At 36.8% G+C, this 18182-nt stretch overlaps 1 protein-coding gene across 1 annotated transcript; it reads right to left on the bottom strand.

The window, feature by feature from the left end:
• Positions 1–1695: 1695 nt before the first annotated feature.
• Positions 1696–3076, bottom strand: LOC145681476 (uncharacterized). Its single transcript, XM_081753122.1, has one exon. The coding sequence runs from the start codon at positions 2972–2974 to the stop codon at positions 1976–1978; it is 999 nt and encodes a 332-aa protein (XP_081609248.1). The 5' UTR covers positions 2975–3076; the 3' UTR covers positions 1696–1975.
• Between the last annotated feature and the right edge of the window lie 15106 nt (positions 3077–18182).

Raw genomic sequence — 18182 nt, 5'->3', positions numbered from 1 at the left:
TATTTCAGCATCTCCGTATATTGAACAGGGTTTCATGCCAAAACTCCATAAGTCAAATTAATTGTAGGCAAACGAAAACAAAGTTGTTTTCCAAAATGTCCTTAGTCAGCGGTATTCTCTGAAGTTATTTTCTGACTCATGCCTAAAAACACTTGTTTGTTATCCCAAAACGAAAAATAAGAAAAAAATGAAGCATGATTCCCAAACCAAAACTCTCTATTTCATAGACTACAGGATACATACATAAATTAAAATTTGTTCAAGCAAACAGCATATGGGCCTTCTTTTCCTGCCAAACGCAGCTTCTTCTTGAAGTTGGCAAAAAGGCGTTTTCCGTGGTTTACAGCCACCTGCTTCGAAATACGGATCCAACTTCGCTTAAATTGCGTTATGTTCTCGCAAAGAAGCTTTTTAGCAACCATTTCTCTCTTCACCATAGCCCAGAACCGCTCAATTGGTCTACACTGTGGCACAGACATTGGGTTGTCAACTCGTGACACATATGAGATGTGATTGTTCTCCAAAAACTGCACGGTGATCTAAGCATAATGTGATTATGCTTTGTCCGGCCAAAATAAAATGGGCTGGGTAATGTTCAGACTATGTATCCATGGCAACAAAATGTTTCGTAGACAATTGGATACATACATTTCACTGTTTAATGTTTTGTCGGTCACAAACGCTGGAGAAAGCCTTCCACCCTGTGTCAGTGTCTGCCACACCATTATTTTCTTTGGAAATTTGGATTTCGGTTTTATTATGGTTTCCAGAGGGGGTTGGCATACTGGTACATATTCATTAGCATTCATCTCTGAAGCGTCCCATTCGACATTTGTTTCATCATCGATGATGAAGAAAAAGTTACCACCCGAAGGTATGGCTTTCTTATACAATTTTGCACATTTTTTCTTTGCTTTCTTCAATTCATCTTTTCGTACTTTTGCCACTGTCTGTCTTTTTCGTGAGAGAATTCCGGCTGTTTTCCGATTTCTCATCACTGATGATTGCGAAATATTTAGTTTTAGAGCAGCTTGTCTCGTTGACAGCTTTGGTTATTTCACGAACACCTTCTTTGTTTTTTCCACCATCTTCTGGTTACTTGCTGTGCGCTGAGTCTCTGAATTTGTGTTGTATCGAACTTCACCAGTGTAAAGAAATCGTTTAACAACTCTGTTGATCCTTCACACACACACACCTTGTTCTTTGAAGTAAGACACTGTCACCTGACGATCACAATTCTGCTCCTGGAAAAACCCGGCATTCGCAATGTTTTGCTTTTCCATCTCTTTTGATTTAGGCATACTGCCCATATGAACCGTACTGTCACTATCAAACACTCATAGGCCACTGCACAATTTGGGTGCAAGGCGCCTTCATTACTTGCTCCTGTTCGCAGTGGTGCTAACACAAAGTTTGGGACAATAAACCTGAATCACACCTTATTTCACAGTTATTTTACGAAAAGCAGGCAATTATAAGTTTGTTTTATGTAGATTACTTTTCTTTTACAGAAATAGAACGATGGAAACACAGGCAAAATATTCGTCTCCTGAAAAAAAACTTACCTTTTGAGTTAGGCTCTTTTGGAATTGAGCTCTTCAATTATTGCTAAACGTGATACTCATTTGAAAACAAGTAACAACGTGATGAGCAGCAAAGTTCTAACATGTTAACAACATAAACAAGATATACGATTTAGAGAAGTATGTAATAAGTATGTAACTAACTACTTGTACATTGAAGAGATATTTGTTTCGAAAAGATCCTTATTAAAGGTTATATTACACACTCACTATCTTCATTTACTATTAAGAAATGTAAGTCTCCTAATGTATTTTACAATGTAACCAATAATTAAACTAATCATTTTAGAAATTATATAATAGTAAGAAATTTTAACTGTGGTTCGTAGAATAATCCTGTAGATACTTTTGACAGAAATCTTTCGGAAACTGGTAGTTACAAAAAAAAATGTTTATTCAGCTTCTAGAGATTTAAATTCTGGTTCGAAAACCGTCTTACTGTGGTAGCTTGGAACTCTGCCAACAGGTGGCGGTGGCGTTGGTAGAAGATTACTACCAATCAGATCTCCAGAGACAGCAACGTAACAAAAGGCGCCATTATCAGGGAGTACCTGCGACTGCATAAACTCTTTAATATCTCTAGATGTGTAGTCTGTGAAAGGATTTTTAAATTTGGAAAAATTCGCCATGTCTTCAATTTTTGGTAATATATCTCCAGCAGGAGGTGGCTCCCTAAATGGACCGTCCAACCTTAGGTCGCTTATATAGCCAAACAGAGCTGTTGCATACTCATTGCGTCGGATCTTCATATCAACACAAGACGTTGGTAGAACTCGGCACAATAGCTGTAACCATTGAACACAGAGATTCTGTTCATCCAACTGGTTGTTCAGGAGAGCAGCATATGGCTCAATATGATACAGAAGATATTTAAACAGTTCATCAAGAGCGTTTGATACGTTGTCAGTTGGAAATTTACATTCACCATCCTCGTGCTTTACGCAGCATGTTAAAGGAATTGAAGGTTGAGCCAATCCCTTCAACCAATGGTCCCACGTGTCTAATTGCTCCCACAGAGGTGGCGGGAGCTCTTGTAACTGGATATTTCTCGGCTCTACTTCAGCAAGTTTCCCAATTTCTGGTGGCATCTGAGAAAATATTCCACAAGCTTCACCGGTCATAAAAGAGATTGTCAAATTAGCGAGATACTTGTTTCGTTTCTCTTTAAACTGTGATGCATGATATTCTGGACCCATTAATTTTTTCAGCCAATGAACGCATAACTTACGACTAGTGCTGTCACTTATCGTTCGAACAATGTTACGCAACGCTGCACTATAGTACATAAATTCTGTATCAAGAGACCTTTGCGCGTCATAGAATTCTGGAGACTTCTTAGGACTTGGTGATTTAGCAGATTCATTGCTGACTTGAGAGGCTTCAGCACTCATGACGATGATTTAGTTAAATATTCACTTGATCTTGGGTCTCATGTACTGTCAAAAATTTCACGATATTTTTATCTATCAATATTTATTACTAACAATGCTTTGTTCCTGTATTTAGTAACCATAACATTTTTTTAGTAACAATGAATTAGCTAACTTCGACTGTAGCAATTAATAAAAGTAGAAATAGGAAATTTCGTTTATTTGCTAGATTAGTTCATATCATTATAAATGCAATTCAGTTCAGAATTGTTGAAAAGTTTAGTTCATTTTGTTGATATAGTTCGTGAATGAGAGCTTATCACTGGCTGAAGAAAACAGTGGAAAATACGAGATCAAAACACCAAAGACAATGAACTGTACTAAATATCAGTCAGAAAGAAAACCAATTGGGTACTTGTTCTTTTGTTTGTTAAAGTATGAGGATGGAAGAAGGTATTTGCTTTTATAACAGTAGGAATGGGAGGCTACAGCAAGCTGTCGCGTTCAGAGTTTAGGCCACTTTCTTTGTCTAGTTCATAAACGAGATAAGGTGTCTTTACAGTTAACCCTTTTAAATTATGATGGCCGTGGCGTCGGCCTTCGGAATTTGCTTTATAAGTCTCTAGTAAAGCCTTTTAGACCAGGTCTTTTGCATTCATTCAAATATGAAAGCATCATAGAACATATTTTATGGGCATTTTGCAGCCTCGCGCGACCTGTCTGGGAGCTGTAACGTCACAAACATGGACGATGGGTTTTAAAAAATGGTATATTTGAGAAGTTTTTTCAAAAAATTCCTGACATTACTATTTACCCTAGAATCATGGTTTGGTACCTCGTTGGTTTCGTTATGAGACAGGCTTTCGAAATGTACCACTCAAATTTCCCTATCGTGTGCCAGAAGCGGGAAAATCTTGTCCAAAATGGAAGAAAGGAAATTTTTTAAAGAAAAAAATTCCTTTTCCCCATTTTTCTCTTTACAGGTACACGATAGCGAAGTTTGAGTGGTACCATTTGAAAGGCTACCTTACGCTGAAGAAAATGAGGTATGACTTATGTTGCTAGAGTCAACAAACGTGTGTCAAAAAAAAAGATCTCGATTTCTGTATTTTTTTCATTTTTTACACATTTTTAGTCAATTACTTTAGTAAATAATCTACAGTATTATCAATATTTATTCTAAAGCCATGATATGTAATTTGTTTTCTTTGGCATGAACCAGTCTTTCAAACGGAACCACTCGCATGTCTCTAGCATGTACCATAGTGTAGAAAATTTGCAAAAAAGGAAATCGGGGAAAAACGGATTTTTTTGACAAAAATTTTCGTTTTTCGCAAATTTTCTCCAATATGGTACACGCTAGAGACATGCTAGGGGTACCGTTTGAAAGACTGGTTTTGTCCAAACAAACCGGTGTATCAATCATGTCTCTACGATAATTAGGGATGAGTCAGGAAATTTTTATATAAAAATGGGTTATCCATTGCTCACACAGGGGAAAGCTGATACTGTTTGCAAATGGGGCAATATTTTTACTGTCTTATTTTTGTAGATATAACATTGAAGCTTCGTACAGTTATTACACATAGTATTTAGTATGTTTGAGATTTTTGGGGCTCTGTGGGTTGATACAGAGGCCGGCCAGAGGGGCCCAAAATCGGGGAAAAGGGATTTTTTGACAAAAATCTCTCTTTTTTTGCAAATTTTCTCCACTATGATACACGCTAGAGACATGCGAGTGGTACCGTTTGAAAGACTGGTTCATGGCAAAGAAAACGAGGTACAATTCATTTTCCCACAATGAACAGTCTTGATGATAGTGTAGAAATTCACTAAAAAGATATTATCAAGGGAAAATATGTAAATCGGCTGTAGCACCAAAACTATTCATCCCAGGGCCACTCTTTGTATCTCATTCTCTTCGCCATAAAGCAAAGTTTCTTTTAGTAGCATTCGCATGATCGTATCTTATACCAAAGGGGAGATATTTGCGATAAAAATTGATTTTTTAAAAAGAAAATCCCTTTTTCTTAATTTGAGCAGAAATTTTCCGCATTTGGTACACTTTAGGGAAATTTTACGGACGCAGTTAGAAACACTGCTTTACTAGAAGCGAAACAGGGTATGAACCATGATGCTACGATAAATAGTCTTGACGCAATAGATGATTGAGTGAAAGCCTACAAAATACCTCAAAAAAAGCCATAATTTAAAAGGAGTAATAGCTTATGACTGGTTGAAGAAAACAATAGAAAACATGAAACTAAAACACCAATGACCCGTACTAAATTCTGACGAAAAGAAAAGTAGTTGCGTACTTCATTTTTTCTTTAAAGCTTACCCCATGAGTTAAAACAGAAGATGAACTTTTAGTTCATATATCATTATAGAGATTGGAGATAGCAAGTTGTCGCTTGAATAGGCCTATATTACTTAACTTGAAGGAATTATTTAAACATATGCTATTTTATTAATGTCTATGGGTACAACTTTGACAACCAGAAAGTGAGGTCTTCTCGATTGATGGATTCGTTAGTTTTTTTTTTTTTTTTTTTTTTTTTTTTTTTTTTTTTTTTTTTTTGTCCCTACCAGCGATCAAACTAGAGATTACATACACAGAAAACTATTGGGCCTCAAAGTGTCCGGAATGGATTTAAGCAACTAGTTTGAAATTAACTAGTAGACTTGAAGGAAAAATGAACAACTTATTGTTGCTGATCGCTTATTTATTTTCTGTCTTCTACAGTAATTGTTCTACACATATTCACTAACTAACTAACTCTATGGCTTATGGAACCCGGAAGTTCAAAACATCATTCGCAAAAGTTTTCTATTGATTTCTGTTCCAAGCCAATTGAATCCACTTTCTATATCGTATTCCTATTTCTTCGAGATCCATTTTAATATTGTTCTCCCATCTGCTCCTAGATCTTTCTGATGTTTCTATTTTAAATTAAGTTTCCAGTTAAAATTTTGAAAGGGTTCCTTTTTTTCATTCTAGCTTCATAAAGGTAATCTATTCGTCTGATTCTCCTAGACTTAACGATCTTAAAAATCTTAGGTAAAACGTATAAATTATGCAATTCTTCGTTATAAAGTTTCTGCTCTTCCCCATCTCAGTTCTTCTTGGGTCCAAATATATTGCGCCAAGGTTTTGTTCTCACTTTCAGTCTGCATTCTTCCCTCAAAGTAAGCGACCAAGTTCCGCATCCACATAGTGTAACAGGCATAATTATCGTTCTATACATTTTAAACTTCGAATTCTTTGAGAGTTAAATGAAGACAAGTATTTATACCAAATAATAACACAGGTTTTCTGCTTTCAGTAGGCATTTAATTTCTTTGTAGTTATAGTTTTGGTTTGTAAATGTTGATCCTAGACATCTAGTTTCTCAAAAAGTATTATTAAGATATTTTGGTGTATCCTTAATTTGCAGTATTACAGTAACAACGAGTTTCCATTTATTTAGTTGTTTTCTGCTACCATTTACTTTTAAACCTAAGTCCTTGTACGCGTTTAATAAAACCTCTACATTTCTTTCTATTGTCCTCACATCATTCCTTATTAGATTTAAGCCATCGTCATAAACCTGGAAAGCGTTATTCAGCTCTAGGCACTGGTTGCTATCTGTATGTTCCTGTTTCGCAGAATTCTGTTTTGCAGAAAGGAGTTCAAACTGATTTTCCACGCTCAGCGTTGCTATGTTTCGAAGAACTGGAAAATAATCCAATACATGTGTTCCTGTTTCACAGAGTGAGAAATTTTATATTTTACATAAGGTTGTGGATAGCCTGTACTGCACCAGAAATACGCCGATATTTGTATCACATATTGAGAAATTGATTCCATCGTAATATTGTAATCACATATACAAATTGTAAGTAACAAACCAATTATTTCATAAATTATTGAGAAAGTCAAAAATGGCTGGTATATCAGCACACTGTAAAGTGAAAGGGAATTCCTGTGGTATGTGATGGATGGAACGTCTAAAATTTGTTCATGTTTATTTTCGTACTTATATACATTGTGGTAAGTATTTTGGGCACTTTTCCCATTCCTCTTCTGCTTATTGCAAAGCTAAAATCAGTCATTGTACACACCCATGCTTCAGCAAATCAAGAGAAAAGCTGAAGATGATTGTTTCCAGTTTTGTGTGCAAGAATCTATGACTGACTTTGAACAAACTGACATTAACGCTACAAGAGAAACATTCCAGAGAATGACATTACGCATTTGTTTATTTCATTTTAGCCAATCTATATGGAGAAAGGTACAAGATATCGGGGATGGCTTAAATTTACAAGGCTGATGATGATGTGAGGAAATAGGTTATGAGATCAGATGTACTTCCACACGTTCCTCTTGAAGACATTCTTGATGCATTTCCATATATAAAAAAGGATACACCCGACCAAGGAGGCACAGGCTTTCCTAGACTAGTTAGGCGGACACATATGTAGGCGAACTAAAAGCCTCCTTCCATCCGTAAAGACGACAATATTTGAACGTTTACTTTCTTAATGGATTGTTATTTGAATCCTTACGTTGTAATAATTACATTTTTATTAATGTTTCAGGGCAATAAGAAACAAATTTGATTACAGAAAAAAAAAACACGAACAATGCCGAGGTTTAGCGTTTTAAGTTTAAAAGAAAGTAGACATAAATCATCTCTATATATACAGATTCATTCTAGGCCTACTTTGGAAGCAAGAACAGTCCGAGAATGGGGCTGCTGGAAGCAGGCAATTTAACTTTGCGGGAAGATTATGGAGACGTTTAGACCGTGGTACTCGGGTTCTTAAGAATAGGTTTAGTCAGTGGTGATACTCATCCGTTTCGCACTGGTTCCCTAGAACCGGTTGTTAAAATATTTTGAGTTCGCAGAACCGTTTGCTATACCAAGACACACACACTCACACACATACACGCATGATATATTAAGAATGATACTCAGATATCAAGAGTGAGAACTGAGATCATATGAGTGAAATGGTGAGGGTAAAGGTTAAATATAAATAACCCTATGTGAAACACCATTATTTATATTTGAAACACCATTATCAACAATTGTCGATCCGTTGCTGGATTAAAGTCTTTCCAATCCTTTTTGACAGCCATCTATCTTGGACAACTCGTTTCCAAGATATTTGCAGTACTACGTAATTTTGTCACACCACCTTGTGTTAAGATACTGTGAAGGTCGCTACTGACTACTTGGAGTATACAGTAAAATTTCGCGTTTCTCTACTTTGTATGGTTGTTTCCTAATAGAAATATATCTATCTATCCACCTATCCATCTACTCTCTCTCTCTGGGTTTAGTTGTGGTGAAGCTTGTCTTATTCCGTACTTCAATACAGTGTCTCATTGCATTCATTTTAATAGTTTAATTACAATCCAATGAAGACAAGGTGATGTTAAGAGTCGCATCTATATAATAAATTTATTAAGGCTCATACCATTATTGTTCCATGTAAATGATTTTTGTTATTTATGTATCTGTGTTTGCAATTTGATGTTGTTCCAGTACATCGCGATTGCACTTGTGCGATAAGGCTCTATTGTGAGCTGAATCTCTTTAGATTTATGTTGGTGTTTTGTTTCCCTCGCCAAACAGGAATGGGTAAACTTGGCAACGTTGCACACTGATAGACATTCTGCAAAACAGAATATTGCCAAACAGAAAATAACCGTTGCTATCTTTGATTTTCCTTAAAGTGTATTGTATAACAAAATTAAATAATATTGGGAACAATACAATCTCTTTGTTTGAGGTCATTTTCAACCTCAAAGCTTGTAGACTTATTTTCCTACGCGGACTTTACTTTGGGATTCTAATCTTCTAATAATATACTAAATTTGGTAAAAAAATATTGTACATTTCCCTCCTAACCGAGTTGTAGACCTTTTTGAAATGAATAAATAATTGATACCAGCATATTGTGTTCCCATTTATTTTTGAGTATTTGACAAATGGTAGATGTCTGATCGATTTCTCTTAAATCCTTGCTGATAATCTCCAATAACTTCATCTCTGTAAGGGGCCAATCTTGCTAACAAGATATTTGAAAGGATTTTCTAGGATGTTAACAAAAGAGAGACGTCTCTGTAGTTTATTGCCTTTCTTTAGTTACGTTGTAAATTGACGAGAGAGATATAGAGATTATCTGCGAATATGTTGAATAAGCAGTCGCAGACAGACAACAATAAGTGGTCATCCAGCTTGGAGTTTTGGCGTGAGGCTAACAGCATTCATAGATTCTTCGGACCAGACATATACAGATGGTGATCAGAAAAATGGAAACACCTCAACGAAATTGCAACTTACCAGATTAATATGGTGTTGGGCCACCTTTCGCCTTCAGAACAGCCTTGATGCGACGTGGGATGGAGGCATAGAGGTCGTGAATGGTAGCAAGTGGAATTTTACACAATTCCTCGTGCAGGGCATCGGCCAGTTCTGTGAGAGAGGATGGAGATGGAAATCGTCGCCGGAGTCGTGTTTCCAAGACGGACCACAGATGTTCAATTATGTTGAGATCTGGGGATTGGGCGGGCCAGGGAAGGTGTAGAACTTCATCCCGATGTTCCTCAAACCACGCTGCAACAACGCCAGCAGTGTGAATGGGTGCATTATCATTCTGGAAGATGGCGTCATTGTCCGGGAACAACATCCGGACCATAGGATGCAAGTGGTCTCCTAAAATTGCGACATAATCGTTGGCAGTGATTCGTCTGCTAAGTGTGCCCACAGGACCCAATGAAAACCATGATATGGCGGCTCACAGCATCACAGCTCACAGCCGCCATGTTTCACAGTTGGGCAGAGACACTGCAGATGATAAGCTTCTTTGGGCGTTTGGGGGAAACAGGGTGGGGGAGGTTCTGATTGAGTTCCTCCGTCACTTGCTCCGCAGTGGCACGACGGTTCTGCGTGACAATGCGCTTTAATACCCGGCGTGATCTGTCACTCATGATTTTCTTCCGCCCACTGTTCCGCTTCCCCGATGTGGTTTTCCCGTGTGTTGTGTAGGCCGTCATCACCTTCGACACTGTCCCACGCGACACACCTAACACAGTAGCCACTACCGTCACACTCACTCCACATAACCGCGCACCAACAATTTGCCCTCTGAAAATCTGAGAGGTCTCCCATTTTACACTACCTCCGTCTGCTGCAGCCACTGGACACTGCTGTTCCACTGCGCCTGACGTAGTATGGAGACCGACCTAACACACCACCACCAGTGGTCCGGCGCTACGGGCGCCACGACACCACTGCCAACCCATACATCTGACGTGTTGCCAACTACAGGTGTTTCCATTTTTCTGATCACCATCTGTATCTACTCTATTTATAACCATTACATTTGTCTTGTAATAGTAATTTTCTGTGGAAATAAATGTATATCTTGGCAGTCATAATAGGTCTGGATATAGAAAAACAGTAGCACAATAGCCTTATAAGACATCAGTTACATATATAGGATGATTCAGGAGGAATGTCACTTAATTTGTGAGGTGAAAATAAACCGAAAAAGTTCTATGAACATGTGTCCGATTTTCGATCGTTACGGAACTGGAGTGGATTGAAATACATACATCCGTAAATTATTATGAAAACAAGTGTGAATATTACTTACCGAAATGCTGTGTAGGCGCTGTGGTGAACAGAATAATGGTAGTGGGACAGATGACTGATCCATCCTACAAGAGGTGTGGGTATTTTCCAACAGATGACAACATTGTGACCTCGCACCGAGGCAACATCTGCAAGCCTATACAGTGTGTAATCATGGGTTGGATCAGTGAGCAGTCGTGAGGCCGTTTGTGTGTCGTGAATGAGTGTTGTTCATTTGAGCACCGATTCACTGTACAAAACAAGTATCCCAGCATCTGAATAATATATTTCCTCTATGGTGGATTGGCTGTGGCGGACCCTTCTAGATCACCCGACCTAATCCCATTCGACTTCTATTTATGGGGCTGGTTAAAGGGAGATGTGTAAGCTACGAAGATGGATACACGTGAAGAACTTGTCACTCGCATCACCGATGCTGTTGCCCACGTTAAAGTCCGTCGAGGTGATGTTCGATTTGCAACAAAACACACCCTCCAACGCGTTTACAAGTCCATGGAGATGGGTGGGGGACATTTTGAACACATCTTGTAGGATGGATGGATTAGTCATCTGTACCACCATTAGCGTCTGCACAGCATATCGGTAAGTAATATTCAAATTTGTCTTCATAATCATTTATGGATGTGTGTAGTCTTTAACCGCTCCAGTTCGGATCGGAAGTCGGACTCATGTTCATAGGACTTTTTCGGTTTATTTTCACATGTAGTATCACCTCACAAATTATGTGACACACACACACACACACACACACACATATATATATATATATATATATATATATATATATATATATATATATATATATATATATATATATATATATATATATATATATAAATTCGCATGAAGTTTTAGATTGTTCTGTGAATACTTTTACCTAAATAATAAGTCAAAGGAAAGTTCGGTAAGGATGACATATCTATAACTTAATATTTAATAAAGACTAATCAAAATAGCATGCTGCTTACCTTAGTTTCGTAATACGAACTAGTGCAGGCAATGCTGGATTTACGTATAGCTAAACAAGCTATAGCTTAGGGCCCAATTTTCTTGGGGCCTCCAAAAAATTTAAAAGAAAAACTGAATGTACATTTTCAAAAATAAGATAGAAAATAAACAAAATAACACAACAGTGTAATTCTATGTGCTTCTACAAATTAGAAACTTGATCGAGTTAGATGAGGACAGAAGTCAATGGAGAGCTTTTGCGAACACGGCATTGAACCTCTGGGTTCCATAGACCATAGAGTTAATTTTAGTATGCAAAATTTTAAATTCGTCTTCTTCCTTTTTAGATTCGTTATATTATCTCATTTCTCTTCGAGCAAATTTTGCCAACAGCAAATTGAAAGATTGTACCAAACTAAATTGTCAAGAGTACGGGAAATTAGATTAAACAGGAAGCATTTAACAAAAACAAACATATTACGTAATGTGAAAAATCATATTAAACTGGCACAGATCAGGTTTATGCAGACCAAGAATAAAATTAACATTTGAACCTAAAAATTAAGAAATAACTATAAAACATGTAATGCTACTAACAGCGGTGCATTACAAACTTTAAGAACTTATATACTAACCTAGAAAGAACGAAAGAGTAAAACTTAACCAAATACAGTTAAGGTACTATCAGTGGTAGAGCGTTCATCTCTGGTGGTTGGGGTTCCTGGTTCGATCTCAGTTCCTCCCACTTTCTTCGTTCCACCATTTCATTCATTTCTCATCATCACCGTCTCCTTTAGCCTAGCCGGCATCTCCATGGCAAGTAAAACTCAAAGATTTCATTTCATTTCATTTTCAGTAAATGTACTAAACTTCTAACCATGGAGCAAATCCCTATATTGGGCTGCTTATATGCAATATTTCTTAATAATCGTCATTCCTTTCTGAATATTTGTTCTCAACTTCCTAATGTTCTCTTTAATGTGTTATTTTATAACTTAAATATGTGTTTTTTTATAACTTAAATACAAATACATCAGCAATTTGCAGAATGGATTGAATAAGCAATCAATTGTACAGAAACAAAAATGTAATCTAGCGTATATCGTTCCATAAGCAGAGAAAATATATTGTCCATATTGAATATATTGAATGTTTAATGCAAATCCGCTTCCCAAACAAACCTTCGAGTGTAGTAATTAATTGCTACTACCAAACGATGTAAAAAAAAGGAATATCAAACGCTTTAGTAAAATCTGAGTAAATAATGAAATAATTATACTCCGATTTTTTTTTTCATTTAACGTGCTCATAGAGATATCTTGTTTAATACTTCTAAAAAAAAATAATTTCTTGGCAAGAATAAAACTTCCATTTATTCCCTCGGGACAAATTAATCTTGTAGAGTATGTCTCTCTATATATATCCCTTATTTAAATGCAATACTATCAAACCTCGTTAGAAAGTCATATAACTTAAATCATTCTTTTTAATCCCCTTTCAGCACTCACCATGTGTATGATTATTTTACAATAAAATACATGCAAAATATATGAGTAAATGAATTGAGTTTGAGGTGCCAGAAGATATATATACATATATTTTAACGGGAAAAAATGCATTTTCTCTCTCACTTACACACACACACACATTATTATTATATGATGTTTCACATGAGAGCTAGAAGATTCAGGAGTCCACACATTTGTCATATTTCGCGCGGTGAACGAAACCAATGTCGTTCCATTAGGGTATGCCACTAGTTAACAAACAACATCACGAATATCACATACTCCCAAATAGGTAGGATAATGGAGATATGATGTAGTGGATTATAAAACACTGCATTCATTCCTGCTTAATAAATAACTGCATTAAACCACGTATGACAAGAGAGGCCCCTTTTTACCACACCCCCGTCCTGTAACAAAAAAAAAAAAAAAGATTCAGGAAAGAGGAGTGAGAGTTGAGTATATATGTATATATGTATGTTTTTGTATCTATGATGATATGTTAGTATGTATGTATGTATATGAAAGTGCGAAGGGTGGTTTGGGAGGGAGAAGGAGGGACCAGAAAGTAGAACATGGTGATGTACGAATATTGGTCATAATATGATCGAAAAACCTTTTCAGACAGCGTACAACAACAAACAGCGGTTAGGGTTAACGATACTGGTTCCACTCATATAACTGAACAAGTTACAACACGCACACTCTCACACACACACATGCGGAGGGCAAGAGAAAGTGAGAGAGAATATCTAATGCGTCAGAGTTGCAATGTTTTTTCTTGTTCTTGTTTATTGTTGTTGACAGAGTACCTGACCTGTGAGAAGGGGTGGGGGAGGAGCAGAGTGAGAAGAGAGTTATATATACATATATATTAAAAAAAGAGGATGAGTTTTGGTTGGAGAGAACTACTAACCCCCCAAAATAGGGCATGGTTGTGAGACAAGGGGGTAGGCGTCAAGTTTGTAACACATAACATACGAGAAGGTAATAACTTGTCACATTTTTTTAGAAAAAAATAGCAAACCTAAAAAAGAGTAGTTATTATATGTACGTATGTTTGTGGTTTAGTTTTACTTGCTGTCAACATTACACATCCGAGACATAACAGTAGAATTAAAAGCTACCGACATGGATATTTATGCTATTTTAAAAATTATTAGTCGTTCGTTCAGGCTTTTTTTTTCAGAAGTGGAAGCGGTAGGACTGGGGAGGGAAATAGTCGGGAATCAGTGAAATTCTACAATCTCACCTTGGGAAGAAGTTTTTTTTTAATGAAACACAACATATAAAATGTTGAATATATGTTTTTACAATTTGTGAAATTTACTACTTTTCTAAAAACTTTACTTCCAAGATACGAGAATAAAATTTGGTAGATTGTTAAAACAATAGTGGAAGCTATCAGCACTAATATGAAGAAAGCTATTCTCTGACATTCAAAATATTCCTTTATTGACACAAGGTACTTTTGATATATTTCACCCTTAAATCTTCAAATGTGTCATGTCCTTAAATATCCTATACAAAACGGGAGCAACAGTAGCTTGGGTGTCTGAAAATCTTGAAAATCCTATACCTTTCTGTGATAATTTTAGCTTATGGATTACGAGATAATATCCTCGGGTCCAAATCAGTTTATAGAGTGGATAGTTTGACCTTGCAGCATTTATCAAGACAAGAAGTGCCCGAAACAACTTGTGAAATGACGTTGTGTGACGTTGTTCTTTAACCCATCTCTCTTGGAAGCGAAATAACGTGGTGGGGAACGGCCTATGGTGCGGAACAACCTATGATTTAAAATGACTCACTTATTAACGCACAGACTATAGTACTAGGTCTGAAAACACAGAATTTGAACAAAAAATTGTTTTGTCGCAAAAGCAACGGATAAGAAATGACTTCTAAAAATACGAGTATGTATCCTAAGAGAGCTTTGCATTTTAGAATAGAATATCGGGAAATAAAACTGCATATAAACATATCTTAATAAACAATTGAACACGTGTCTCATCGCTTTCAAAGATTTCCTTATTGGACGGCGAAAACAGTGCAATTTTTATAATGTTTACATTTAGTTTCTTTATCTGTAGAAACCCCGATGCTTGCTTTAAGTTAGAGATGTGATATTCAGTATTCAAACACTTAATTATAAATAAGGAAATACGCGTTGCAACGGTTTCGATAATTCAACTCCTGAACGGGCTAAAGGGAATACATTCTATAATAAACACTGAAAAGTCCTGTTTTTATTCAGAAAAGACTGAATATGAGGATTCACTTAAACGGGAGATGTAAAATTCAGTGTATGAACTCTTCTATAAAAATTATCGTGTAGCAGAGTTTTAAAAACGTTTTCTTCTAAAGGAGTAAAAGCAGAAACGGGAGGAATAATTTCTACAATTTCCAAAATTCCGGGTTTTTTATTCATTAACCCTTAAAAAAAATTTAATCATAAAAAGCACTTCTCTTGTCAATATATAAAACAGCATATATTTTCATTGAATATTGTTAAACTAATAAACAATTTTTATTCAAGAAACAAAGAAACAAATTTCTGTAATCCATGAACTGAAAGCACAAAGACGTTACAACCTGATGAGTGATGGCACTTAAAACGATACTGTAACCTCCAAAATACCTTGTTTCATGGATGGTACCAAGAGACCTACGTGGACATTTTGTTTATTTGTACACAGATGGTAACAGAAAACAGAGTCAATAGGAGAAAAAGCTACAGTACTATGAGTTTCAAATGCCGTCAAATGCTTTTAGGAAAATTACAAGCTGCTTCAATGCTCATTGTACTTGTTTACACGTCGGTTACTTTCAGATTTTAAAAAATAAATGTAAGTGTCAAATCTGTGTGATATTTGGTGAATATAGTTCGAATATGTTCGTTAAACCCACAATTAGAGATTACTTTTGTATTAAACTTAGAAAACTAATTCTCATAAGTGGATGAGTCAGACCTTTTCACCTAGTAGGGAAGGAAGACACAATAAAATTTAAAGTAAGGAATTTGTCTCCTCTTGTAGAAAGATATTTGGTTCTATCTCAATTCATCTGTGATTCAGACTCTATTGAAACAAAAATTCCTCTCGATATTCATTTACTAACAAGGAAAGCTATCCAACTCCTCGACGAATATCGCATTTGAACTTGCACAAGTGGAAGGACATATTGAAAGATGGAAATATGCTTACTCTTACCATTCGCAACGTCGTCGAACCCGAAATACAGCCCCTGAAAGTTATGTACTCTGGTCGTACACGCCGGGATGTGATACACTGGAACCTGTTTTCTCACGAAGACAAGTATTGCAAATCAAGACGATATCAGTCGGTGCTGATTTGGATCTGTAATACGTCATTGATGCCAATCGATGTCAAATGGAACCAGGCAGGTAGCCAGGATCTCGTGAAGGGGGGGGGGTCCATGATATGAAATATTGTGGTCATCACACCAGGTAGTCCAGGAGCATATGTCAATATTTCCTAGTCCGTGGGATTTTGAATGAAGGGATGTTGCGGGTAGGTGGAATATCTTTATTAGGAGGTACCTAATCATGTGGTACCAGGTGGCAAGCCGAAAACCGTGGCAGGGGACCGGGAGGGGGAGAAACAAAATGGCCGCCAGTGACAGTGGTCTCTCTGGCTTTAAAGTGCTATAATTTCTACAACTTTTATATTAAAACCTTGAAAGTTGTGCAAATATGTAAATAACACATCAAACATTCCATTTTAGCACAATTTGGTGCAATAGCAACGCCATATTTTAAATATGGCGCCCTTAAATCCCAAAATTCGGTATTATTTATTTCTTTTCTTTATATTCAAACGGAAATAACTCGTAAACTGCCACAGATAGACGAAATCACCTTGAAACAAATGTTGTGGGTCCGTGTAAGGGCTTTCCAACGAGGTATATGCCATTTCTGTACCTTTAAAATTAACAGAGATAGACTAGTTTATGTTACAGTATGTGTATACCTTATAGCTTTTAATATAGGGCTAGTAAAATTAGGCGAAACCTGCATTTGTAAGTTCGTGAGTTTTGTGTGAAGGTTCTTTACGGGTTGAGGGAATGCCTTCACTAGAAGGTACCTAATCATGTGGTACCAGGTGGCAAGCCGAAAACCGTGGCAGGGGACCGGGAGGGGGAAACAATATGGCCGCCGCTCTCTCGCTCTCTCTCTCTCTCTGTACGCCACACTCATGATCTACCATTACAAGTGGCAGTTGGGCTTACTATGCACTCAGCAACACGGAGTAAATTTATTGTACAGTTTTTCCGTCACGCGGGTATGTCTATCGAATATAACAAAATTCTTCGTATCGAGAGTCAAATAGCAAATGAAATTATCAAGAGTATGGATTCCTCAGGTGGATATTATATACCATCAGAACTTGTTCCAGGAAGGTTTGTGTATTGCGTGGCATATAATATTGACTTCCAAGAATACTTGCCATATGGTAAAGGGACTCTACATGGTACTATTATGGTTATTTATCAAGAGATACAGGAGGAAGATGTATCTTCTCAAATCACTTTGTCAGGAAAACCTACAACTAGATCACTCGAGAAGATAACCGAATCAATGTCTAAAATGCTACCTTGCGTCATCTCAGGATCATTAAGACCGTCAAATCCCTCTCTGGTAAGTTCAGCAAAGTCTCCAGAAGAAAGTTCTGAGTTAATTTAAAGATACGAACGAGATGACAGTCTGGATGATGGCAAGTTTGCAATTTCTCCGATCGCACGCTGATGATGATTTTGAAGATTCAGAAGAACAGTATAAGAAATCTTCTGGAAGAACTACAACAAACTCTGAATCTCCTGTGGTGCCGACATGGTCGGCTTACAATTCGATTCTTAACAAGACCATACCCAAAGCGAGAGTTTATCGACTACCTTTGATTGATAGCAGTCCTACCAATGCTTCAACTCAGCTTACGTTTATGAAAAGACTTGAAGATGTTTCAACGTCAGTTATGGGTCCAAATTCAAAGACAATTGTTACACTTGATGTTGGTTTGTACAGACCTACTTTGAAACTATCGATGGCGAAGAAAGAAGAATCGAAGAAATGGATCTTACGACCCGGCGAGCTTCATATACTAA

The sequence above is a fragment of the Thermobia domestica genome, chromosome 3 (assembly GCF_964235325.1).
Source record: "Thermobia domestica chromosome 3, izTheDome1.hap1.1, whole genome shotgun sequence".
Lineage (NCBI taxonomy): Eukaryota > Metazoa > Arthropoda > Insecta > Zygentoma > Lepismatidae > Thermobia > Thermobia domestica.
The sequence above is the reverse complement of the archived record's forward strand: the minus strand, read 5'-3'. Positions and strand labels throughout refer to the sequence as shown.

Bases quoted from the DNA above. Each gene is read 5' to 3' on its own strand.
- LOC145681476 (XM_081753122.1), bottom strand. From the start codon at position 2,974: ATGAGTGCTGAAGCCTCTCAAGTCAGCAATGAATCTGCTAAATCACCA.